This window comes from Eublepharis macularius, chromosome 4 (assembly GCF_028583425.1).
Source record: "Eublepharis macularius isolate TG4126 chromosome 4, MPM_Emac_v1.0, whole genome shotgun sequence".
In the NCBI taxonomy this organism is placed as follows: domain Eukaryota; kingdom Metazoa; phylum Chordata; class Lepidosauria; order Squamata; family Eublepharidae; genus Eublepharis; species Eublepharis macularius.
In genome coordinates, this window is record NC_072793.1 from 36,529,013 (window position 1) to 36,555,781 (window position 26,769).

The window sequence follows — 26,769 nt, forward strand, 5'->3', positions numbered from 1 at the left end:
GCAGAATAAGTTAATACATCATATAGCAGAGAGAGTAGTGGGCCTTGAGCAGTGATTCTTGGTATGCGAGCCAGTTTTGTGTAGTGGTTAAGAGCGTGGGGCTCTAATCTGGAGAACCGGGTTTGATTCCTCACTCCTCCACTTGAAGCAAGCTGGGTGACCTGGGATCAGTCACAGCTTCTAGGAGCTCTCTCAGCCCCACCCACCTCACAGGGTGTTTTGTTGTGGTGATAATAATGGCATACTTTGTAAACCGCTCTGAGTGGGTATTAAGTCATCTTGAAGGGTGGTATATAAATCCAATGTTATTATTATTATATTATTATGAAAGTAGAAGTGCTGTTAAAACTGGGGTTTCTGAAAACAGGGATGTTAATTTCATCTATGAAAGTTTGATGGTATGGAAATGATAGAAATAGCTTGCAATATGGAAGCTGAGAACCTTATTAATCTGGTGTGCAGTCACCACTTAAGTAAAAAAGACTCTTCTTGCCAGTAGCTTTGTAACTTGCCAGCAGGGGTGTGCAATTCGGGTATATGATACCCGAAAAAAACCCAAAACAACCTGTTTCAGGTTGTTTCAGGTTTTCCCGAAACGTTTCAGAAAACCCAAAACGTTTCGGGTAATCTGAAACAGCGATTTCCGAAACATTTCGGTATTTCAGCTTGTTTTAGTAATGTATTTCAATGGGAAAAAGCCTCCCCCAGGCTTTCCAGAAGCCTGGGGGAGGCATTTTCCCACTGAATCAAGCCAAAATTGGTGGGGACCTTCCTCTAACTCCCCTCTAACAACCCCCCAAGTTTCAGAAAGTTTGGACTTTGGGGAACCAAGTTATGGCCCCCCAAAACAGGTCCTCGCCTAAAAGGGAAAGGTTTTTGCTTGCTGCTGCTGATCTCTTACGTTGTGGATGCTGCTGCTGATCTCCATGTTTCCTATGGGGGAAAATGAAGAGGCAGGCTTGTCTTTCTAGGGGGGGCATTTTGCATGCACAATGCCCCCAACCCTCAGGGGCCCTTCTCCTACCTTTCCTCCCACCCCCCTCCAAGGCTCAGCCCCAAGGCTCAGCCTGCTCCCACTTGGGGGGGAGGGCATTTCATGGCCTCCCAAAGTAGGTGCTCTCAGCCCCCAAAGTCCACCCCCTACAGCCCCACACATACCCAATTCTCCCCCAGCTGCCACACACAGATCCAAATCCCCACAGTAGCTCCTCACAGGCCCAAATCCAGCCCCAGCAGCCCCACACAATCCCAGGAACAGGCTGGCCAACCTTCTCCCTTTGTTTCCTATGCTGTGAACTATAACACTCTGTTTCTCAGAGCAAATGTGCACAGCCCAGGGATGCCACAATGGTGGACACACTTCTGAGTGCCAGCTTGTCCCTGTGAAAGAGCACCTGAACCACAGACACCCTCCCTCAAATTCCCCCCCCCCCCACCTACAGAGATGGCTTGCCAGCCAGCCCCATTGTTCTCTATGATGGGAACCAACTGGACAACAAAGAATAAAACACGAACAATGCAAAGTTTTTTAAAAAAACATTTATCACTTTCAAAGTGCAAGTAGGCAAAGCATTATGAAACATTACACCAGCAGTCCCCCACACAGAAAAATAACATGACTCACTTAAGATCAGAGAATCACAAAAACACAATTCCTGTCAAAAACACTTTATTTCTTGAACAGCTTTAGGTTACACAGCAGGGGGGCACACCAAAGGGCATGGCAGCAGTATCTTACACAAAAATAACACAACTCACTTCACATTAAAGAATCACCCCAAAAAATTGCTGTCAAAAGCACTTTATTTCTTTAACTGCTTTAGGTTACACAGTAGGAAGGCACAACAGGGTGTAAAAGCAGTCTACTACACAAAAATAACACAACTCACTTCACATCAGAGAATCACTCAAACACAATTGCTGTCAAAAAAAGGTGAAGTGGGCGGTATTATTTTGTGTAGTACGCTGCTTTCATGCCCTGTTGTGCCCTCCTACTGTGTAACCTAAAACAGTTAAAGAAATAAAGTGTTTTTGAAAGCAATTGTGTTTTTGTGATTCTCTGATGTTAAGTGAGTCATGTTATTTTTCTGTGGGGGGGACTGCTGATGTAATGTGTCATAATGCTTTGCCTACTGGTACTTTGAAAGTGAGAAAATAATTTTTAAAAAAATATTTTGTGTTGTTCGTGTTTTATTCTTTGATGTGAAGTTGGTTCCCATCATAGGAAACAGTACGGCAGGCTGGCCAGGCTTCTCTGTAGGTGGTGGGGGTGTCAGGGGGTGGTTGTCTGTGTGTCAGGTCAGGTGCTCTTTCCCAGGGACAAGTTGGCACTCAGAAGTTTGCCCACCATTGTGGCACCCCTGGGCTGTGCGGAATTGCCCTGGGAAAGAGAGTTTAGAAGTTCCCAGCATAGGGAACAAAGGGGGAGGGCTGGCCTTTGCCAGCCTGTTCCTGGGGTTATGGGTGTGGGGCTGCTGGGGCTAATGTGGGGAATCGGGATTTGAGTCTGTGTGTGGCTGCTGGGGGGAAATTGGGTTTGTGTGGGGCTGTGGGGGGTGGACTTTGGGGGCTGAGAGCACCTACTTGGGGAGGCCATGAAATGCCCCCCCAAGTGGCAGCAGGCTGAGCCTTGGTGGGGAGTGGGAGTAGAGGTGGCAGAAGGGCCCCAGAGGGTTGGGGGGCATTTTGCATGCAAAATGCCACCCCTGGCAAGACAAGCCTGCATGGCTGCCTCTTCATTTTCCCCCCATAGGAAACATGGAGATCAGCAGCAGCATCCACAACGTAAGAGATCAGCAGCAACAAGCAAAAACCTTTCCCTTTTAGGCGAGGATAGGGGGACCTGTTTTGGGGGACCATAACTTGGCCCCCCCAAAGTCCAAACTTTCTGAAACTTGGGGCATTGTTGGAGGGGAGTTAGAGGAAGGCCTCCACCAATTTTGGTTTGAATTGATGGGAAAATGCCTCCCCCAGGCTTCTGGGAAGCCTGGGGGAGGCTTTTTCCCATTGAAATGCATTGAAATGCATTTCCGAAAACCCGAAACAATATCCGAAACTCAAAACCCGAAACGGCTTGCCGTTTCGGATTTTGCTGTTTCCGGATCAAACTCTCGTTTCGGATATATCTGAAATGAGAATCCCGAAACAGTGTGCCTTTGCACACCCCTACTTGCCAGTAACAAACCATACACCATCATTTGAGTATAGCAGTCAGTTGCATCCAGTAAAGGATTTGGGTGCAAAGAATTTCCAGTGGCACAGCATGATTTTTTCACCTCCCACTGCATCCCCAAATCCCTCCCCACATATTACTCCTAGGCAGGGCTTTTTTTCAGCTGGAATGCAGTGGAACAAAGTTCCGGAACCTCTTGAAAATGATCACATGGCTGGTGGCCCCGCCCCTGATCTCCAGACAAAGGGGAGTTTAGATTGCGCTGGTCAGCAGCATGGAGGGCAATCTAAACTCCCCTGTCTGGAGATCAGAGGGCAGGGCCACCAGCCATGTGACCATTTTCTCTGAGGGCAACCCACTGAGTTCCACCACCTCTTTTCCCACAAAAAAAGCCCTGCTCCTAGGAGATGGGGGAGCTGTGAGAGCATCATGGGGGTGGGGGCAGAGTTCTGCAGCAGCAGGGGGAATTAGCAAAAATTAACTCCTCCTGCCCGTGGAGATCCTACACCTCTGTGTTTCAAAAGTGTTGCCTACCAGAAACTCTTTACACACTGATTTGTCTGCTGAAAAACTGCTGCACATCCACCAGAGCACTAGAGGAGGGCTGTGGAGAAGACTTTCAGCCCAAATGGGACTCTAGCAAAGCCCTGGTTATCGCCACACCAGGAAAAACTTTCCATCTGGCTAGCTGAAAAGGGAGGAACTGAGCCCATAAAACAGCAGCACAAACCTTCCTTATGCACATGATGCATAAACTCCATGAAGGGGGCTGCTGGACTGTGTCGTCCTGCCAACCACTCCCACCCCTCTGCTTCTACCACTTTGGGGTTCTGATAGGACTTCTATACCTTTAGTGGTTCAGAAGAGGAAACCCCCATGACGCAGCTCTTCCATTACTGATACTCCGTGCTTGGAAAACTTGCATCAGGTGAAATTTCCTGTTTATATGAAAGTCTTAATGCACTAGGAGCCAGCTCTGGATCCAAACAATTTTGATGCAGCAAAATTCTTTTTGACAAATTCTACTAGACTTTCCAGCAAGAACACTGTTCTTAGTAAGTGTGTTAGAGAGTACAGTGAAGTGATAACCTTAAACATCTACCGATAAACCTGAAATTTCACCACAGTGGGAATATGGGCAAAGTTCCATGTCAGCACAAGTGCTGACTGCTCTAGACAGATGTGGCATCTGACAGCATCTCTTTGTGGTCATCTTTTACTTATGTATCCTGCACTGAACAGCAATTTCTCATGTACGCTCTTAGATAACAGCACATCACCCTGTTTAAATTTGGCAGGGTATGTAGCCTTCCATTGATATAGCCCAGGGATAGGATGTTAGCATCCAAAGGAAGGTTTGTGCTGTTGTTTTAGGGGCTCAGCTCCTCTGCCCTTTTCAGCTAGCCAGATGGAAAGTTTTTCCTGGCGTGGCAATAACCAGGGGCAAACGTTTTGTGGCTTAGTTTCGATCAAGAGCGTTGCTGGAAGGCAGAAGAGAGCTGGCACCCCCTCGCTTTTCACTTCACAGTTGTGAATTTCAGCTAGTTTAATGTTCTTACTGCTGCATGGCTGGTTGCAGTTGTCAAAATTCCCTCTTCTACACCACTATTACAGGCAGCAGAATGGGAACTCTGTCATCCTTTGCAGCTGGCTATTGGCACTGGGCAGGGGGAGAATAGCAGCAGCTGAAGCATTTCTTGAGCAACACACGTCATTTAGAACTGCTTCACTGACTAGCTGTCTTCTGTGACAATAGATTCAGGTGGGTAACCCTGTTGGTCTACAGTAGAAGAGCAAGATTCGAGACCAGTAGCAACTTAGAAACCAACTAGATTTTCACCGGTGTGAGCTTTGAAGAGTCAAAGCTCCCTTCGTCAGATACAAGGAGTGGGAAAAGGCAGGAATGTTTATAATCCAGGCAGAGGGTGGTAGGGGTATTGTAAATGGAAGTGTCAGGAAGCTAGCTACACATAGAGATAGATAGAGCAGGGGTGTGAAGTGCAGAAAGTTAGCATCTGTAATGCAAGAAAAATCCTGTCTCAATTCAGTCCTAGGGGATTCATTGTTCTGAACTTGCAAATAAACTCAGTTTCAGCAATGTCATATGGTATTTTTCCTTTGCTTGAGAACTGCAAGTTTTAGGTCAGCAATGGAATGTTTTAGAAGATTAAAATGTTCTCCCACTGGTTTCTTAGTGCTGTGATTTTTAATGTCATACCTATGTCCATTTATTCTTTTGCACAGCATATATTGGACCTGTTTGTCCAATATAGAGAGTGGAATGGTATTGCTGACTGTTGATGGCATATATAACATTGGAAGCAGAACAAGTGAACAAACCTGAGATGGTCTAACTGGTGTTGTTAGGTCCAGTAATGGTGGTGTTAAGAGTAAATATGAGGACAAAGTTGGCATCTTGGTCTATTGCAAGCCCTGGTTCCAGAGTCTGTCTCCATGTTGGGAAGTGCATTATTGTGAGCAAGGAGTTGTTTAAGATTGTGGGCAAGAAAAGGTTAGCTTCCCAATGCTTGAGAGAGAGAAGCATTAGCATGGACAATGACATAGGATTTCCCCCACATTATAGATGCCAATTTACTGCACTTTGCACACCTGCTCTCGCTAGCTAACTACAACATGTATTACAGCTAACTTCCTGACACTCTAATCCGCAATACCCTTCGCGCCTTCTGCCTGGATTATAAAGACTCCTACCTTTTCCCGCTCCTCTTATCTGACAAAGGGACTTGGGGACCCTCCCAGAGAGGCGCACCCAAAACCAAAGCTTACAGCCCTGCGTCCAACCCTGCCATCCTTGGTACTCACCCAACAATGAGGAAACAGGCAATGAAGACACTAACAGGGGCCAGGAATGCCCAGGAAGCCTCAGTTGCAGAAAGCCCAGGCCAAGCCTCGTCAGCAGGAGGCAGGCTTGGCAGTAGCTCCCGGGTCCTATCCCCTGCATTCTTCCCAGCCAAGACTCCAGAGCAGCCCCTTTTCTCAGCTCAGGAGCAGCTCAACAGCCTAGCCAGAGGGAGAGGGCACAAGAGGCAGAGACAGCCAGTCAGCGCCCCCACGAGCGGCAGATTGAGGGCAGCGAAGGCAGCACCGGGCCACGCTCCAACCCAGTGGCCAGCAGGGAAAGAGCAACAGCCCAGCAAACCAGCAGGAATGCTAGAAGGGATTAGAAATGGTCAGGAGAGGCTGGGAGCAAAGCGACCACAGGCGTGGCTATCTAGGGCCACCAGGGCAGTGGCTAGGTTGTTGGGGGTGGGACTAGGAGGTGGAGCCTGGGAAAGGTGAAGGGATAAAAGGGAAGTCCACCCACAAGCAGGGGTGGAGAGGAAGAAGTTAGGAGTGAGTGCAAAACAGTGAAGAGAGTAGTGAGGGAGGCCAGGCAGTGTCAGTCCACCCCATGCTCTTTTTCTGAGACCTGGGTAACCCAGCTGGTACCTGCCTGGTCTACAGGGCTACAGCTGAACCTGCTAAGGTGGGGCCAGAGCAGGGTGAAGCCGCACAGGAGCTTTGACTCTCAAAAACTCAGACACCAGAAATCTAGTTGGTCTCAAAGGTGGTGCTGGACTTGAATCTTGCTCAGCTCTCTTTTGTCATTGAAAATACTGTCCTTTGGAAAGCAAAGCTCTTTTTGCCATTGAATGCTGTGTTTGTTATTTCTGGTGAGGATTTATAGCATTTTAGGATAAGGCTCCAATGATGTTATTAATCAGAAAGCAGGAAGAGTTCAGTAGAGTTTATTGTATGATGTAGATGAAAGATCTGTCTGAATATTGATGCCTCAGATAATGATTAGGAGATGGGGTGGGGGTGTTAAGTGAGGCATTGTGGGTAAACATATGCAGTTTCTGGTGGTGATTACCCTCCAAGTAATTAGTTTTTAAATCAGGCAGACATTTCTGGAGCCACTTATTCTGAGCTGTTTTAATTATTTATGTTCTCCTTTATTCTTATAATTTATAGCAGATTTTCTTTCAAACAGAGCATGGTGCTATAGGGCCAGCCATCCTGAACAGAGATCCCTTTTTCTCACAGCTTCCCTGGTTGAACATTTCCCTCATCAACAAAAGCAACCAGTTGGAGACAGGCTCACAGATAAGCTTGTCCTGGGCTTTCCTCTCCCCAGGTAGGTAGCACGACGCATGAGAATTTGAGAGTTGTAGGAGACCCCAATTTGACATGCGCACTTCTCTCATTTCCTCCATTTCACAAAATTAGTTTTACAGGATAGATTGGTTTGTCCTAAACTGTATCAGGAAAAAGGAATCCCGTCCTTCACTGGACTTTCACCCTGATTTCTGTGTGTTTTGCTACATTTGCAATCTTTGCTCAAGTGCAATACAAAAACTGAAAAAATCCTTATAGCCTCATGTTCCAATTGGACTTATGTTGCTGAACACTGCAGAAGGAACCAACATGCAGCACATACAACTTTATTGTTACCCTGGCCCAGGGCTTTTTTCTGGGAAAAGAGGTGGTGGAACTCAGTGGGTTGCCCTCGAAGAAAACAGTCACATGGTTGGTGGCCCCGCCCCCTGATCTCCAGACAGAGGGGAGTTTAGATTGACCTACCTGCTGCTAAGATCAGGGGGCGGGGCCACCAGCCATGTGACCATTTTCAATATGTTCCAGAACTCCGTTCCAGCTGAAAAAAAGCCCTGCCCTGGCCTCTTATTTGAGTGACTGTTATGTAAGAAAAAGAGCAGTCAAGAGCGCTGGCATTACATGACAATCAGCTTGTGTCTCTTCAATAACCCTTTAAGATCTGGTGGGGAGAATAGAAGAGTCACACCATCTTCACATAAAGAAGCTGAGAAGAGCAGGAAAGATATTCTTCCTTTTTGCTCCAACGCAAACCAGAGCCAAAAGATTAATACCTCATTTTATGTTTTTAGCATCAAATGTAGAGATATAGAGATCACATACAGATATTCTTTTAAATGGTAGATGATATTTTGAGTCCCAAAAGTAAGACCCCTGGCTGGCAAACAAGGTCAGGGAGATTAAACTCCACAGCAACAAGTTCCCTTAATGTCTCTAATTACCATATGAAACACTGATAATTAGAGGGTAGTTAAAATAGTGGCACCATCTACTGGCTAACACTCAGTTAAATAAAACAAAGCCCGTTTGCGATTTAAATTTTAACAACATTTATTTCAGTACTTATTTTTTAAGGTGCCACTGGACTTTAAAAAAATATTGCTATAATAGACTGACGTGGCTAGCTACCCCTTTGCAATTCTCATTCACCAGTTGCAGAAAAAAATGGGTTGGTTACATCTGGTTACTCATTATTAAATTCTTAAAAACAGGAAGTCAGATTCAAAACCAGGGGCAGTCACACGGTTACAAAGGATAAAGCAGACAAAATAATTGTGTCATATGATCCATAATCACATGCCACGAACTAAGTCCACCCTACAGAGGGAAGGCAACATGGTATAACCTGATCTTGTCAGACCCTGGAAGTTAAACAGGGTTGGTACTTGGATGGGAGACCTCCAAGCAAGACACTGCAGAGGAAAGCAATGGCAAACTGCCTCTGCTTTTCAATGGCCTTGAAAGCCCCAGCAGGGGTCACCATAAGTCAGTTGTGACTTAATGGCACTTAATACACACACCTCATTATACAATGCATAAAATCCCCTGTGCCAGAAGGGACTATGGCCATGGATTCTTGAGCAAGGAAGCAAGCACTTCATTGGTAGCAGTGGGCCCTCCTCCTGTGCAGATACGCCACAAAGTCCCCTGTTTCTTGGCCATAGGTTTGCCATTCATACTGTAAGGAGCTTCAGGGGTACAGCATGTACAGAGTGTCACCATCTAGTAGTTTATCTTCAGTCTAAGCAGTTTTAAAGGGCCAGAGGTATCCACTTGAAGCTGTAACTAGCCAGTCAATAAGCCTACATATAATAGCTTTTTATTTGGAGCCAGTTTGGTGTAGTGGTTAAGAGTGCGGGACTCTAATCTGGAGAGCCGGGTTTGATTCCCCACTCCTCCACTTGAAGCCAGCTGGGTGACCTTGAGCCAGTCACAGTTCTCTGGAGCTCTCAGCCCCACCCACCTCACAGGGTGATTGTTGTGGAGTAATAATATATTTTGTAAACCGCTCTGAGTGGGCATTAAGTTGTCCTGAAAGGTGGTATATAAATCGAATGTTGTTGTTATTATTATTATTTGGTTATGAGAAGGCATTCTGGTTTTGGGAAGTGCTAGGAGGCTTGGTTGGGCAGGCTGAGGATGTGGGGAATGCAAGTTCTGCAGCTCCTTGCATATTTGTTTTCATTTATTGTAGAAGGGAGGGGTCCCTGCTCTTTCCACTTCCTTTCTCACAGCTGTTATTGTGGCAAAATATTTCAGGCACTCTGCTAATGAAGACAAACTGAGCCAATCTGTGAGTTCACAAACCCATTGTTCTTTAAGCTATGGCTATACAGTCGTTCAGACTTCATGGTGGAGATGCTGGAACTTGTTTCTCCCTCCCTCAGTTTCATCACCACTACTGCAACCTCCTGTCATCATTAGTACACTTGCAGCCACCTGTAGAAGCAGTATAAAGGGCACAGAAAGGCTCAAGGAAGAGAGGGGTAGAGAAAGGAGGACAGGTAACAGAGGAAGAATTAGAAAGGAGGACAAAGTGAACTCACAAAGGGATAAGGAAATCAAGGCAACAAGTGGATACCAGGAAATATATGACTGATACACTGAAGACTTTTGCCCTTTGGTTGCCAAATGATTCCATCACCTGACCCAACCTCTGGCACTATATCTCTAAGTCTTACCTATAATCATCTCTCTTTCTACTACAAATAAATCAGCAATCAAGATCATCTTTCAGAATGGGTAGGTCATTAAGATTATCAAAACTTTAGCCAACAACCTCTAGCTCACAACAAATTGTATCCTTTTGATACCTTGATCACTGGCAATTATTTATATTTATTTAGAACATTTTTGTATTACCTTCCTTACGAATAGCTCAAAGTAGCATTCATTATTCTTTTCTTCCATATTTTATTCTCTTAACAACCTTGTGAGAGACAGAGACAGTGTGATTGGCCCAAGGATACTCAGTGAGTTTCATAGCAGAGTTGGGGATGTGAACCTGAGTTGCCAGGTCTTACAGTCTCTCTACACGAGATGAATTACTCGAGGACACTGAAGTGAACGGAGACACAATGTTAGCTGGGAAGGGTAGTTTCACCTCTCTAAAGCAGGCAAAGATAGATCCTTAGAGGGTTTATTTCCTCTTTGCCTCCCTGAAGGGGAGGTAAAATTGACAGAGCCCTTGGGGAAGCAAAGATGAAATAAACAAACCCCCTGAGGAGTGATCTTTGCCGGCTCTAGAGATGTGAAACTACGCTTCTCAGCTAACATTGCACCTTCCTTCACTTGAGCATCCTCATGTAATTTGTCTTCTGTAGAGAGTCTGAGTCTCTTGAATGTTTCTGTGCTCATAAGAGACATGAATACTCTACAGACTAGAACTGAACAATTTATTTGCATTTCTTGAGAACTTTTTTGTAACAATCCATTGATCCAGGCTTAAAATATAGGATAGCACTGTGCAGAAATATGAAGTAAAATAGTAGTGAAGTAAATGTGTTACAGTTAAGGCTGATCTCTGAATGAATCCTGTAATTCTATGATAATTTAAGCCTGGTTTAAAAAGTCTTAAAAGGAGGAGGGAGTTCAAAATATTAAGTATCCCCTTGTTAAGAACAAATTGGAGTTTGAGATACCTGACCAGAGTCTGCTCTGGTCAAGTATCTCAATTACAAGTGCTTTAATTACAGTCCTAAATAAGATTTGTGGAAATGGCTTCCATTGTTATCAATCCTTACTCTAATATTTGAGGACCTGTATTGGCTTTTTCATGCCTTCCTGATATCCAATACGTAACTTTTTACCAATAAAAACCCACATGATCTGAAGTCATGCATATAAAAGGGACCACACTCTAATCCAGTGTGAAATAATGTAAATATAAAGGTCTTTAAGTTAGTTGGAAAATCCAGATTTCTCTTGCTTCTGTAAAGGCACTTTGAAACCCTTCCAGACACCCATCCCAACACCAACAGTGATGCTGGTAGGATGGCTGTTTATTTTTAAAAGAACACGTTCAGGTATGAGGGCCCAGTGTCAGCTAATGAAGCCAATTTGAAAAGGTTAGCCTCTCTCATCACTTGAGAAGATAGTGGCCCTAAATGTTAGCAAGTGGGGAAAAAAACCCTAAATGGGCACCAAATCTGCTGGTCCATTTACAAGAAAGCTTTCATTAAAAGAGGCAACACGAGATCTCCTGGCAAGTGCCAGCAATGAAAACATCTTAATTTGCATAAAACATTTTCTTTCTTAGAGGTCCCTAGATCACACCCAGACCTTTTGGCCTTGAAAAAGAAGCGACTCTCTTCCCAGTTTCCATTTGAAACATTTATTTTTGGGAAATACATATTAAACACTATTATTTATACAAAAACAGGACTAAATTTGTCATATGCATACAACCCACCAAGAGGCCATTTTTATAGATTCAGTCGAATGTTTTAGTTTTGTTCGGTAAAACCTTTCCATCAGGAAAAAAGTACAATATAAGAGTAGAAAGCATTTTTGTCTTGCTTTCGCTGGCTGAGATACTGGATGCAATAAGAGTGTTGCTAAAGAGAATCCCCCCTCCCTTCTCCCCAAAGAAACACATTCTCCCTTAACCCTTTTCATAGTCTTTTAAACACTTGAAATATATATATTTAGTTAATACACAGTTTTTTTTATTTTGCTAAAATATAGCAAGTCAGCATGTAACAAAAATAATTTTCCTCAGCTTAACACAAGCTCAGTAAAGATTCCTACATTTTTTTCAGTTTGGGAGGGACACACAGAAGTTATCTGGGCAAGAGTCTTGATTCAGCGAATGTTTATGGATATGTTCACTGGGGTATGAATTTTAAAAGGGGGAAAAAGATGTCCAATAGCTTCTATTGAGGAGGGGAAAGCAATCGTAGAGAGCAGTGTGAAAACGAGCGAAGGTCACAGCCAGTTTTGGACGGAGACAGGTTCATATGCTGGTATCATGAACATCTGCAAGAAGGGATTGTGTGCCATCCCATGAGGTACATTAGGGTGTGAAACATCCTCCCTTAGGCATAGCTGCCGTTTGAGAGTGGGTCACTTGTAAGAACATTATGAAAACTCAAGTTGGTCTTTTATAAATGATAGGAATCAGCACATTTTGAGGGTTCCACAAGAGGGCAGCATGGGTACAAATGAATTGTACCCCTTGTAAAAGGGGTACAAATGAACTGGGATATGCCACAAATGTTCCATGAAGCTGGACACCACTCATTATGTTCCCTAGAACAGAAAGCGCAGAAAACCTAGGACCTAATGACTCATTCAATCAGCTCAAATGGGGCTTGTCTCTTTAAGAACTCCAAATCAGCTCAACGATGAGACAACGCACCGCTTTCCTGCGCTGTTAGGGACAGACAGTGTGCAAATACTAGACTCAGCTTTTTATCCACAGCGTGGCATTTCATATGGAGATGAACATGCAAGATCTGTCTAGACATAAACACCTGGGGAATTGTAGCCACAATTGCACCCAGGAATTGTACAATGAAAAAAATAAATATTAGCCAGCCAAATACCAAAAGCCTTCCTAGGCTTATTCAAAGATTAACATAATTTTTCAAAGAAATGGGGCCTTCTCTGTCGGGTTTGCAAAAAACGTTCTACCTCTTATTCAGGCAAGCATTCCCAAATAATTCGAAAGAAGTCTGAGCTAAATGCATCACATGAATCTCTAGGAAGGCAGCAGGGTTTGGGACTCCAACCCTGAAGGACGGAGAGTGATGGGAAGGGGAGCTGCCCCTCCTAAGATTCATATTGGGTTTGTACCTGAGGAAAGCAGCTTTTCCTGGCAGCCGTTTTATTTATCCCACAAGAGACCTCCCACTCTTTTCTAGTGAACAGGCCGCCCCCCCCCCACTATTGCTGGCTTTTTGAAAAGAAAGGAGAACGGGTCTAGACAACTCAGGGGGTAAATTATGTATAGTGCAGAACTGAAACATGCCATAAAATCATAATTCAGCTCTTGCCCCGCTCTCACCTTCACTTTTCACCTAATGACAGAAAAATCTTAACCCAAAAGGGATGGAGTTAGGGAATGAAAAACTCCACGCAAACACACACGCAAACACCCCTATAAAACACAGTAAAGCTTTGGCACTAGGTCAGTCATGTGGCTCAGAAACATCTCTATTGACCTGAATTGCTAAAACCAAGGCAGCAGACGTGGGCTCTCCTCTAACTCCCTCCCATACAGTGTGGGAAAAAACATGGCACATCCAGCTGAGACTTCCCAGGCCTGCGTAAGTTGAGTTGCTCATTCGGAGCAACCACACCCCTCTTAGGATAGCCCTGATAGGATCGTGCTCCACTAGGAAGGAAGCTGCAGGGACAGGATAGGTGGTGCCCTCCTCTCTCCCAAGCCGCAAGGCCGACTGCAACAAAATGGCCAAGCAAATGTCTTCACCCAACCCCACCAGGAAGAGGTGGATGAAAATTCGCCCAGTTGATAAATTTACAAGAAGTCGGTCTGCTTCATAAGGAGACTTCGCCTTGGCTTTCAAGAGTACAAAGGTTGTATTTATCAATGGGATTTCCTTCACAGGGTGCTGGCCTATCACATAAAGGATCTGTCCAGGAAGGGGGTGTCACAGCTAATGCTGAGCATCTAGGTTGGCAAAGCTTTTCCTGCCGAGGTTATGGCTCACCCCCCATCTCTCCGCAATGGTTTGGTCACCTATTACTACACCCAATGGCCCACGACATGGAAGCACAGAATAGATGTTTCATGCCACAAAGGCTGGCAAAGAGTGAGACACTACATTTGTTACAGAAAAAAATATTGTTATTTGGTCAGTTAAAGTCAGCAGCGTGGATATCAATAGTACAGAGGGGGAAGAACAGTGGCACCAGCAGAGGAGTTTTATATGGATATATATTAGAGAGAGAACAGAGTGGGGAGGAGGGAAAACTGGATCCTAGCTAGGTCATGAATGTTACATTTCATTGGCCACCAAGTCCTCCTTGTCAGCCACACCATTGGAGAGCACGTTCTGGCCTTCATTCAAGCGTTTGACTCTGTAGGCTTCAAAATGGATGCTGCTGGTAATGTCCTTGATGTTTTGCATGTGTGTCCTACAAGAGGGAGGGAGAGGCAATTAAGAAGTTTTGTGCATCACACTCTGGAAGTAAAATTCAAAAGCAGCTTGATACGGAAGAAGACAATACCAGAACACATGCTGTAGATGCGAGAACAAACTCGGCCCAAGACCATGTTACTGCCAGACAAGACAGGGCTCAATGGACCAATGGTCCACCTCTAGGCACCTGCTGTAGGATAGTAGTGAAGTGGTTGGGCTGCAAATGAGCACACTGCTGATTCGACTCCCTCTATTGCCATGAGCTCTGCAGGTGGCCTTGGGTAAGCCACTCCTCTCAGCCCCAACTCTCCAAATGTAATGAGGGGATAATAACGACACTAACTTTGTTCACCACAGAGTGTGGCATTAATCTGTCTAGAAGGGTGATATATAAGAATGGTTATTATTATTGGATTCTCAGGACAGGGCAATGCTGGCACAGGAAGCAACTGTGGTGCCTACACAAAAATAAGTGTTGGAGCAACTACTGAAAGTGATGCAAGTATCCTAAAACAGAGATGTACATACTTTGTCCTTCAACTCCCAAAGAAAAATTAAGCTGACTTCAGTGATCACTCCCCACCTCTTCCCTTAGGAAGGCATCACTAACCTGATGAGAAGATCCCGCAAGTAAGCAAATTCGCAATGTGTTGTATTCTCAACTGTAAACGAGAGATAGTGTCAGATGTTAGTGTAAGACCGATGCATGAAATTTCAGAGAAAGACTGGGTTCATAAAGAACTTGCAGTTCTCTTAAATGCATTTTGGACCACCCAAGAGATCTCTACAGGCTTCAGGCAGTGTGGATGCTGCTGTGCCTTGGAGCTGTCTCCTATACCCAAAACAAGCAAAGTGCCTTGTTTCGAAGATGACTCTAAGCACCTGCCTTGGGTCAGCATTGCTGTTTTCATGAATTTCCATAGACTGGCCACAGGGGGGAAGCAGAAGGCTTAAAATGAACAGATTCTCCCATAACTTTGCAGACATTTTTTTCTCAAAATAGGATTTTTCTATGAAGCAAATCACAAAATCATGAGAAATACGATAACAAAAACAAAACAGTGTGTTGTGTGTTTCTCTGTATTTGCAACAATATCGGGAAAAGGAAAAAAAATAATGCTCTTACTGTAAGGGAAAGCGCATATGGCTCCAATGGGATGTTATTAAATTATCTGAAACTCCTTGCTGGCAGCCCACTGTCCACCTTGCTACACAATGGCGTAGGAGACAGCCACCCCTGGAATTAACATGGGTAGCACCAGCCAAATCCATTTTACCAGGACCTCTCTCTATATACCTTTTTGTGCAGCTGTTCCCTGTGCGTTCCCATTTGGAGATGGAAAACATTTTCCATACCTTTAGAGAGCACAGAGCAGGAGGAAGGCAGAGAACAGAACTGCAAGCAGCTTGAGCATATTTTCTCTATGTGGTGCCTTCCCGCCCATGGGAATGGGAACACATGCATTTTAACTGCTTTTATAAAAAACAGTGCTTGCAGAAGCTAGTCAATTTCTCCATTGTGCTGTAAACAGATGCAAGTTACTAAAACAAGTATATTCCTTTCTACCTTCCTGTATGATGGGGAGCAGCACATCCATGGAGAAAATAATGCTCAAATTCCATGCTCATCTTAGCCCTTAGGCCAGGAATCCACAGTCAGCCTCTAGATTAAACTCATGCACATATCTGACCAAGATTTTAATTTTTTTAGAAAACCATGAACATTAATTTTTTTAAAAAATCACAAACAGTATCTGCAGCATTCATAGAGAGATAAATTCAGTGAGTTTGATGCATTTGAAAACTGTTCATGCTCTTCTCACTGGCACCTCTGTTGCCTTTATTCCAGCTTTAGACTGAGAGCAGAACCACAAGTGACAAAAGGCACAGATTGGACACTTGTCTGCTTCCCTCAAGTTTTGATGGGAAATGTAGGCAGCTTGGCGGAATGTTGGACAAGTGACAGTTGAAAAGTCCATTGGACAGCAGTCAGAGAGCCAAGCTGCAAGACCAGGACGCCTACATTTCCCATCAAAACTTGAGGGAAGCAGACAAGTGTCCAATCTGTGCCTTTTGTCACTTGTGGTTCTGCTCTGAATGAGAAGAGTTCCTGTTGTATTTCACATATATATTCCATATATATGTCCACATTCAGACAGTATAACAGACAAGAGGTCTGTCTACAATAGCTTGTTCCCATGTTCACAAAGTTGCCTCCTTCTTCCTCTTGTACACAGTGTGCAATTGAAGGCTTCTGGGTTTTCAGAAGTCTTAAACAAAAATGAACACATGCATCTAGATGGTGGAATCCATAATTCAGGATTCTAAACAGAGATTTTGTGTGTGTTTGCGTGCATGCATGCGCACATGTTGGGGGGGACAAGCCAGGTTCATGCATTCAAATAGCATGGGGAATGGGAGGATTCCCAAACCAGTAAGTCTTTAATCTTGCCCTGTGTGTCATGAAGGGGCGGGGGGAGACTGGGGCAAGGGTGTCACAGCACTGCAAAAGGCTGTGTTCCTGTCCATCATGGAGCAGCCTCTATCTGTCATGATGCTATGAAATGTTTTGAAAGCACTACAGCAAAATAATCAGTGCTTACTGGGTTGAATCCAGAAATCCATAGGCACATGGATCACAGAATTAATAATAATCAGGATCAGGGAAGCTGCATCAAAGAGGGGAAAGGGGACGAGAAATCACCTTCTCTTCCTCAGGCACATGGGAAAGACCTGCACCCACCAGTGCCTTCTGCTGGGTCCAACCACATAATTGTTAGAACAGCCCAGTGCTGCATCTGCATTCTTGCTGTTTCTACCAGGGGTTTCTTGTGATGCTCTGGGAAGTACTACTTTCTGCTTTGGATATGTGGACAACAGTGTGACACCAGGACCTTGAAGAAGTTTCACAAGGTCACAGTCCAAGTGAAAAAAAACTTCAATATACAAAGATCAGGGCTTGGGTCCCTCTCTTTTCTAGCCTGTATCCCCCACACCTGCCAAACACTTAAAAGACTCAAAACTCTGGGCAATTATATGTTTGTGTCAGGTAACACGATACTTTGCTTCTCACTATTCCAGCAGTCCTGCTGTTATAAAGCAGGATGTTCCATCCTCAGTTCTGTTCAGGTAGCAGGCAGCAGCTTGGCACTCAGGATACCCACCACATCCACAAGATGCCACCAACCAAAATCAGTTCCAGTTTGCTTCTCAGGTCAAGCATGGGACCAACTCAATAGAGAGAGACCAGGTTTCTCATTCTGACCAGCAGAGAGCAGCAAAGCACACTTCAATACAACAGGCAAAGTATGAAGCCTATGCATCTTGCACATGTAATCTTTTTATAGCAATTTAAAGCTATAGCAATTGTGCAGAACCGAACATGTGGCAATGATACCACCTCTTACCTTCAATTGTGCCCCATTTTGTTTTCCTTCCCAGAATTCGTCTGCCATTAATCTGGTATTCCTGATCGCTGCCCACCACAGCAAATGGAATCATTTCCTAAAACCAAGTTGTAAAGTGTCAGAGGAATCACCCCTCCCCATCAATAGCATATTCAAAGCTGCAAAGGTATTTGGTTGCTTTACTCCTTCTTATTTTAGAGACTTTGGCCACTGGCTTCAGCTGTATGGTCAACAATTTCCCTATAATGAGCTCATAGCCAGGCAAGTTAGACAAGTGGTTCCAGGCCCTAGATTTTTTTTCCCCATGAAGAATTTCCTTTCTGCCTTTCAGTGGACAAAAAAAAAGGCCCACCCTCTCTCACTTTGTGTTGTCATAACAATACCACTAAGAAGTTCTTGGGAGGGATTGTTAGGTACAGGCCAAAAGCCACATTTTGAGCGCATGCTGAGCAAGTGGTAAGAAATGGCGTACTTACCCTAAATTTCTCATTTATTAGCCTGTCTTCGGAGTCCTCATCAAACTGTTTCTGTGGATAGACATCAATGCCATTGGCAAGGAGATCTGCTGTGATCTAACAAAAAAAACCCCAGAAATGGAACATGTCTACAATTAGTTACAACAGCAACAACAGGAGCTGAATTGAAAAAGTGCATCATCCAGAGTAGCAAAAAACTAAAGTGAATTTCACATGTAGTCAGCCCAAAACAAAGTCACTTGGGGGCACTTTGCAGCATTGAGGGAAAGCCTTGCCCAAGTCAACCTGGCTAGTCCAAGGCAGATGAACCTGGCAACTCCACATGATTAATAAATCTTATTCCTCCCTGCCCCTGAGATATTCAGAACAGTGCTTTAGCCTCACAATGGGATGCTACCTGACCAAGAGTGATTTGCCTACGACTGCCTCAGAATTTTGACAGCCAAGCAAGCTCTTACCATACGATTCCTGTGGCCAAACTCTAGGCTAACATGTGATTTTTTTTTTCAGAACTATTTTTTGCATACTGAAAATAGCCCTGTTTTGCCTTCTCCTGCTGAGGATTCCCAATTTTCTTCCAGCACTGTTCCTTTAGATCCACTGACCTGCAGGAGCGCAATTTCAGGGAACACAGAAGGCCGTAGTGGGGCGGCAGGGGCGGGGGAGGTAGCCTTCCTCTAGTGTGTCTTCTCACACTGCTTAGGATCCAAGCCACTGGGACAAAGGATAGCAGTACGAAGTAAAACAATGATGGCTCAGAAGTTAAACCAGCCAGAGCAGTAAGAGAACAGACACCTGTGTTGCTACTACTTGCAGGGCTGGGCACTCGGGTTGCAGCATCAGGCAGGAAAGGTTGATGGCGGGAAACAAAGCAAAAAGTTTACAGTTTAGAAAAAAAAACCAGTCACACTATCTCCATTTCCCCAGCAATTTCAGCAGTGTTTCTAATTTTAAAATCTACCTGGAGAAAGATTTGCAGGAGGAAAGAAAAGAATGAAACAGGAAATTATGTTTATTTCTTCCTCCCCCAGAAGAGGGAGAGCCAAAAGAAACACATGGAGATCTATGAAGGCTTTTTCTCTTGCTGTGCAAGATTGCTGTGACTGGAGGAACGTGCAGGGCTCCTGGCCAGCTATTGGGAATTGGAGACCTGTAGAATCAGAGATCTAAAAAGGCACCATCAGCTTACCCTTTGTTTAAAATAGTCCCTCTCTTCTAGTGTTAATGTGTCTGCTTTGGCGATGACAGGCACAATGTTGACCACTTTGCTCAGGCGCCTCATGAATTCAATGTCCAGCGGCCGGAGGCTGAAAGGAAAATGGAAATACTCTTAAAGGAGAAGGCAACCCAGAAAGGAGATAGGTTGCATTACATTTCTCTTCCTGGGTGCCTGCAGGTATTTTTGGTAACAGAGGCTGCTTCCACACACGTTGGATAATGCACTTTCAATGCTCTTTAGTGATCATTTGGAACTGGGTTTTCGTGTGTGAAACACAAAATCTCCTTCTAAAGGATAACTAAAGTGCATTGAAAGTGCATTATCCAATGTGTGTGGAAAGTTGGAAACGGCCACTGAAAAGTATTAAAAAAATCACTTCTTTCTGCTTCAGTAAACAAGAGAATCTACAGACTATCCTTCAAGGTTCTGCCTCTAGTACTCAACAGAGCTTGAATGTGAATGTGGATTCCCTGACTCTATTGTCTGTGCTCCGTGCGCTAGTGCATTCTCTCTATCTGTCCTGGAATATGATAGGACAACAGATACCACCGTGAGTGAATCGCTAGGCTGCCTTGTAAAGTCAGAGCCGAACAACTCTTGGTCCACATTTACATGACTTATGCAAACAGAGAAATCTTACAACTGGAAAAAAGAAGCCCCAACATAGCATCTGAACCAGCACTTCTGCACTGTCAGGGGTTAAGATACAGGCAAGTCTTTAATATGAGCATCCCCCACTGGGATATATTGTGAGGGCAGAGAGAATATTAATCCCGGACAAGCAATGTTAAAGACCAAGAACTAAAGTTTATTATCAATCCCCCTCCCTGGATTAAGTAGGGAGGCTGCAATGCCTGAGGGACCTCCAAGCATCACTTGATCAGACTGTGGTTATCATAGGGGAGAACAGCTGCAGCCTGAAGCGATACTCTGGGGCTGCTACCGTTGCTGAGGACAAGGCTCCTTCACGTCTTCCTTGGAATAATTCACAGGACAAAACGAGACAATGCTGCAAGTTCCTCCAGCCCCATCTGTCTGAAGCAGCTGCTAAAAGGAAGGAGTCTGTTCCCTTTTCCAGCATCCCAGAACAGATGGAGGAGGATTAGATACACGTGCTGGCTCACTTGGACAGTAACAGAGTGGTCCAGCTTTAAGTCACTTGCATCTCTTTGTGCCCATTATTCCATCAGAAATGGGACTTTCAAAAGCCAAGACAACACCATGTTCCAATAATGCCCACGGGAAGGCCTGAGCATGCATGTGGGCAGACCGGTACATGTCTAGGAAGAAAGCCAGTGCATGATTTCCAGTCACTAGTGTCCTCCTGTCAAAGGGTAGTGCCTTTGAAAAGCCTTATATGAAGTACCAGGCCTGCATGCCTTCTAGCATAGGAGTCCTCCAACCTCCTGCAGCTGTTGACCCTTGGGCAGCCTGAGCCACAGGCTGGTCTTCCCTGAAGCATTTGTACAAACAAACTGCCACAAGATATTGTGTAGTGTTATAATCTACAACTGATTTAACAGAGGACACTTTTGAACAGCAGGAGCAAGCAACAACTTGGATGCTTGGATGCATGGATGCATTTAATGTATGTGCTTGTAGTTCAGAGTAACCCCAGAGTAACTCCACCCCCTATTTTCCAAAATATCTTGGCTAGGTTTGTAGGGAGTAGTCATCACAGACTGATTAAATCTCAAGACATCAGAATTTTTCTTCTCCTGTTCCTGAACTATTCAAGCCCACCAGTCTGAGTACTAGCAGTTAAGGTTTTGACTCAGCCAGGAAGCTTAACTGGATGCCCTTGATGAAGTTTGCATCTCTCCGTTTAACATATCTAACAGGAATAACATGAAGATAAAATGAGGGTCACTCCCATGCATGTTGCCCAGAGTCTTAGAAGTTTTGGATAGAAATGCAACAGAACAATAAAATATTCCATGGTCCTAGTACTGTTGTCAATGGCTATCTAACAAGAATACTTCTCAGCTATTTTAAGAGTGGCTCCTCCTATTCTTTCATCTGAAACCGGAGCCTCTGCACGCAAAAGCAAGGCCAATACCAGATTCAATTCAAGGTGCTGGTTTAAAGCCCTTCATAGCCTCAGACCCACATAAATGAAAGACAGTCTTTTCCCTCACATCCCAATTAGAGATGGGCACGAACCAGAAAAAAAATGAACCTTGTGGTTCGTGGTTCATGTTTCACGAACCATGAACCATGAACTTTCATGAACCTGCCCCGGTTCACAGGTTCATTTTGTTCGTGAAAATGGCACTTCCGGGCCAGAAATTCATCACTTCCAGGTCAGCAGAAGGTCTGCAGAAAGCCTATCCCCTGTTGCCTAGGAAACTGACTGATCGGCGTCATGCTGTCTGCAGTGACGAACTGAAAAATGAACCAAACGAACCACTCTAAAGTCCATGGTGGTTTGCCAGAAATGGGCTCTGACAAACCACCGGTTCGCGAACCACGAACCAGCCTGGTTCATGATGAACTTTGGTTCGTATTTCGGTTCATGCCCATCTCTAATCCCAATGTATCACCTACAGTCTTCTGGAAAACAACTCCTACCATCCTCTATATGACAGCCCTTCAAGTACTTGAAGATGGCTATCATATCACCTCTCAGTCATCTCCTCCCCAGGCTAAACATAGTGAGCTCCTTCAACTTTCCACATAGCACTTGGTCCTATTTGCAAGGACTTTTTTTTAGTGGGGTTTAAGCTGCAGGCATTTTCTTGGGAGGAATGGGTAAATGGGAGTTCGATTGTATTCTTTTAATCTCGAGCCACAAGGTTATACATATTTTAATAGATGTGACAGCTATTTGCCATATATTAAAAAATGTGTCCAAATTATGAATATGGATTCTTTTGATCCTGCCTGCAAGTGCACTATGTGCATAATATCTACATGCAACATTCACACTCACACATACAAACACTGTCTTCCTGTATGTAGGAGTGACAATCCATGTAATGAATATGTGTGAAACGCCCCTTATTATGTAAACATCAGCAAAAACAGAAGGCTCAAGAATTTTAAAATTTAAAGAAGTCTTTCTAATTAGGGATTATTATTTTTTGCCAGCAAATGCAAAGCCAAATGCTTAGCTGACCAGAAGTGCTTCCCCTAATTTCTAAAATATCTTGGCTGGGTTTGTAGGGAGTAATCATTCCATACCAATGACCCGCAACAGGAAAATCATTGTCTGAAGCAAGTAAAGCAGTTCCATGATCCCAAAGAACTATTACTCTGCACTACACCCAGTAAGCTAATTAGGACCGTATTAATCCTCAGCCGACACTGGCCCTGGCCAGGCAAGTGGATAAATCCTGGCTGCAAAGGTTAAGCAGCTTTGCTACAAAATCACTGAAATGCCTTCTGGCTGGGCTGCAGATGGACTCTGTGTGATTAAGACTCTTGTGGAAAGGAAAGGCAAAAGGAAATTTTTTACTGGGACGTGTGTGTTTGCCTATGAAGCTTCTGTTTACAATAAGGCAAACAAGAAAAAGCTGCTAGCAGAGGACAGTTAGTGGAAGAACATAGATAGAAGATGGCAGCTTGGGTGCTAGAGACATTCCTGAGCAGCGTGAAGGAAGCCTGCACACCCAGTCTTAGTCAAGGACTATTAGGGTGGTTTTGACCCGCATTTTTCTGCAAGGGTGGGATGCTTCCAAGGTATTCGAGGACTCCAGCAAATCTGGCTTCCTGCTGAAGACTTCAGGAGCCAGTTGGTCTTGCTTCTCTAGGCTGTACAACCAACAGCTTAAAACCCTAAATTTATCAAAACAGCTGATGCACTTGGAAAGGGCACTGTGGTTTTCTTACCAGGACAGTCCATCTTGGGAGAAAAAGTGTAATACGGAGATGTTTTATTCCTATACATGCACACTTGTGACTCATGCTATGGCATGGCAGGAATTTAGAAGCAGCTCAGTGAACTTACATCTGAGTAAAGAAGATGTCAAGACCCATAATGATTGGATTTTCCTTGGGCATATTAAAAAATAAATAAAAGCAGCCCCTCTCCACAAGCATTACTGTGGCACTGCAAAAAGCAGTTTTTTAAAACCTTTCCCCCATGCCCAGTCCCTGATACAATAACAACAACAACAACATTCGATTTATATACCACCCTTCAGGACAACTTAATGCCCACTCAGAGCGGTTTACAAAGTATGCCATTATTATCCCCACAACAATAACCACCCTGTGAGGTGGGTGGGGCTGAGAGAGCTCCAAAGAACTATGACTTGCCCAAGGTCACCCAGCTGGCTTCAAGTGGAGGAGTGGGGAATCAAACCCGGTTCTCCAGATTAGAGTCCCGTGCTCTTAACCACTACACCAAACTGGCTCTCATACCCCCAGAGCAGCTACGGGCCCTAGTTGGGGGACGCACACACTCATATGGGAAAGCGTGACTTTACACAGCAGGATAAAGCAGTTTGATGTATATGCAAGGAAGATTTTTACTGGGAACGTAGAACACAGGAAATGATTAGGCTGCTCTTTTCCAAGGCCATGGTGACTACAGCTGATTGTAACTGAGCAGGCACATGGAGAGAGCTCATCATAGATCTCTATCTCTGTTTGATTCAGAGTCACTAGTATAAATCATATGTGTGAGGCAAACGTGCTTCATTGACCTTCTGAGTAATAATATGTAACCTCAGGGCAGGCCATGACAATTCCAGGCGCTGGGTCACCATTTGTAACCTGAAGTTTGCTCATGGCGGCTAAACCTCTGGTGACCTACAATCTCTGTAAAAGAGTTTAAAAGAGGGAAAGAGGGCGACAGCCCCCCAAAAGAATCAGAGAAGTTAGCCGTGTTAGTTAGTAGTCACAAAATAGTAGAGTCCAGTAGCACCGTTAAGACTAACCAACTTTATTGTAGCAATGCTGGTTAGTCTTAACGGTGCTACTGGACTCTTTACTATTTCTCAAAAAGAATGCCCTGCAAATCTTCTATTGGAGAGCTAATCTGCTGCTGGGATATGAGCTCTGCTGCAGAGAGAGCTCAGTCACTGCTAGCTGTCCTTTGCCTTTGCTTGGAACTCCTTCTCTCTCCTGCCATGGTCGGTTGTTCATGAACCACTCCTGTATTACATGGGGAAGAGTCCTCTTTGCAGGCAGAGGACAACTTGTCTCCAAGCCCTGCCTTGGTAAACCCCTCCTGTAAGGCAGGTTCCTCAGAGCCCTCCCTAAGGGAACCAGCGCCAACACTGGAAACTGCCACAGCCAGCAGGGCCCTCAAGCCAGCATAAACACATCTACTGTCAGACCCACCACGGTCCCCTGAAGGACCCCAGGAGCAGAGATTACGAAGGGCTAGGGAAGAGGCCTGGACCAGGTGCAGGAATTAGTTGTCAGGAGAGACCGATAAGTCATGACACGATGTGGGCCCCCTATTCCTTGTGAACAGAGGAGCTGTGGGATCAACTTGTCTTTAGCCTTGCTGACTAGCTCACCAGTTTCCTGATCTACTTCTGGATTCTTGGAATCTTTTGGCCTGACTCTTGGACTTTTCCTCTGGAATATGTTACCTGACTCTGCAATGAGACCTTGGACTGCTTTTTGGACTTTGCTTCTGGATATTACCTGACCCTGGGCTTTGACTGTGGGCTGTGACACAGCTGCTGGGAACCCTGTTGTAAGAGACACCCCCCCCCCCAAGGGGGAGAAGCAGGAACAGAGAAACCAGGCCTGGAGAGAAAGCAACAAGTCTTTCAGTCTTCAAGCCAGTTTTCAGTGGTTTCATTCAGAACACAAATTATAGATTGTATTTTTTAATTCAGGCTTGATGTACTAATTATATACACATGGTTATGATCCAGATTTACTGAACCACTGAAGTAGGAGCTCCTGTTTGAAATCTGTTCACCTCCTCCCAAAGGACTCCATGCTTGAGTTGCCATAGCAATTCCATTGGAACCCATCAGTTTAGGCCTGGTTTGTTTCCACTCAGCTGACTCAAATGGTGGGTTGTTTTTATTACACAGAACATTCAATGTGCATGATGCTTTACCGAGCACAAGAAGTCAAGTCCTCCTGGCACTGATGCAGCAGCCCCGGTCTCACCTGGAGGACAGAAGAAGCCACTGGCCAGGGAGTCCAAGCAACTGAGAGAGGCCTGTAGATGCCATCTAATACAGCCTCACCAAACAGTTGACCAGTGAGAGCAGGAGCATGGCCTCTCGCTCTTTCTGAGCAGGCCCAAAGGCCGGCTATCAGTCAGGCCGAGGTGGCATCCAAGCAGCCAGCCATGGCATGTGCCTGGTTGAGGGGCTCTGACACTCCATAAGAAAGCAACCTGACAGGAGCCTGTCTGGGCCATGGAGAAGGAGACAAAAGCAGAGAGATAGAATTAGAGAGAGAAAAACAGGAAGGGGAGAGGAGTAGAGAGTGAGAGAGGCACAGAGCTGCAGAGCAAAGGAAATGAAGAGGTGAGCCAAAGTCGGGGGGGGGGCAAAAAGAGGATGGGAAGGAGCACAGAAGAAACTATAGAGGAGATGTGGGAGACAGTAAAGGAGAAAGCAAGCTGTGAAAGGAAAGAGGAAGGAAAAAGCTAGAAGGATGGGGTTATTCTGAGGTGAGGCTCCCCAATGAAGAAGACCCTGAGTTCAGACCTGGATAGCAGTAAACTGTGGGCCTACATGGGAAGATAATAATTCCATTTGTGGGGCTCAAGTGTTCCGAGTAAGAAGGTGTCCTATTTCACACAAACTGTTGAAACTCGAAGGGCCATTTCCAGATATCAGAAGGCAACGTGATAGGAAACGTATAGGGCAATGAGTGCCTGCTGAGATACTTCCTTGGCCAATCATTTGCTCATTCTAGCATGTAATCAGTCTTTGCAGCAGTACAGTAATACTAGTATTTACAAAAGAGGACGGGGAACTTGATTAGTTCCAAAGCCTGGTTAAAAATCCATGCTAACATGAAGGAAAGAAGCAAAACTCTGCTAGAAGACAACAGGGAAACAGATGATTTACACGAAGTTCTAATTTAGAAAAAAAGCTAAAGCCAGGGAAGCTTTTCACAACCTCCTACAACTGGTTCTGAAATAGAAGTAAGCAATCCATCAAGCTAGAGCTGTAATGAGATGGGACAATAGCTCTGGCTTACAAGCTGGAGCGAGAGATTCAAAAGGCTCGTAAAAGCCACTCGGAGCTTTCTCGTTCTCGCCTGGCTCCACATATAATAAATATTTATGACTGGTACTACTACAAAAAAGGGAGATTTCAGCTGAATTGAATTTAATCCAAATTCC

General features: G+C 44.7%; 1 protein-coding gene across 5 annotated transcripts in view; it reads right to left on the reverse strand.

Annotated features, from left to right (window-relative positions):
• Positions 1 to 11,605: 11,605 nt before the first annotated feature.
• Positions 11,606 to 26,769, reverse strand: part of SEPTIN9 (septin 9) — a 286,254-nt gene continuing 271,090 nt past the window's right edge. For all 5 annotated transcript variants that reach the window (XM_054975814.1, XM_054975816.1, XM_054975815.1 and 2 more), the window contains 5 exons: positions 19,467 to 19,584; positions 18,278 to 18,373; positions 17,802 to 17,898; positions 15,005 to 15,056; positions 11,606 to 14,389 (listed from right to left, as the gene is read on the reverse strand). In XM_054975814.1, the coding sequence (XP_054831789.1) occupies positions 14,251 to 14,389; positions 15,005 to 15,056; positions 17,802 to 17,898; positions 18,278 to 18,373; positions 19,467 to 19,584 (502 nt within the window). In that variant the 3' untranslated portion in view covers positions 11,606 to 14,250. The remainder of the gene's footprint in view (positions 14,390 to 15,004; positions 15,057 to 17,801; positions 17,899 to 18,277; positions 18,374 to 19,466; positions 19,585 to 26,769) is intronic.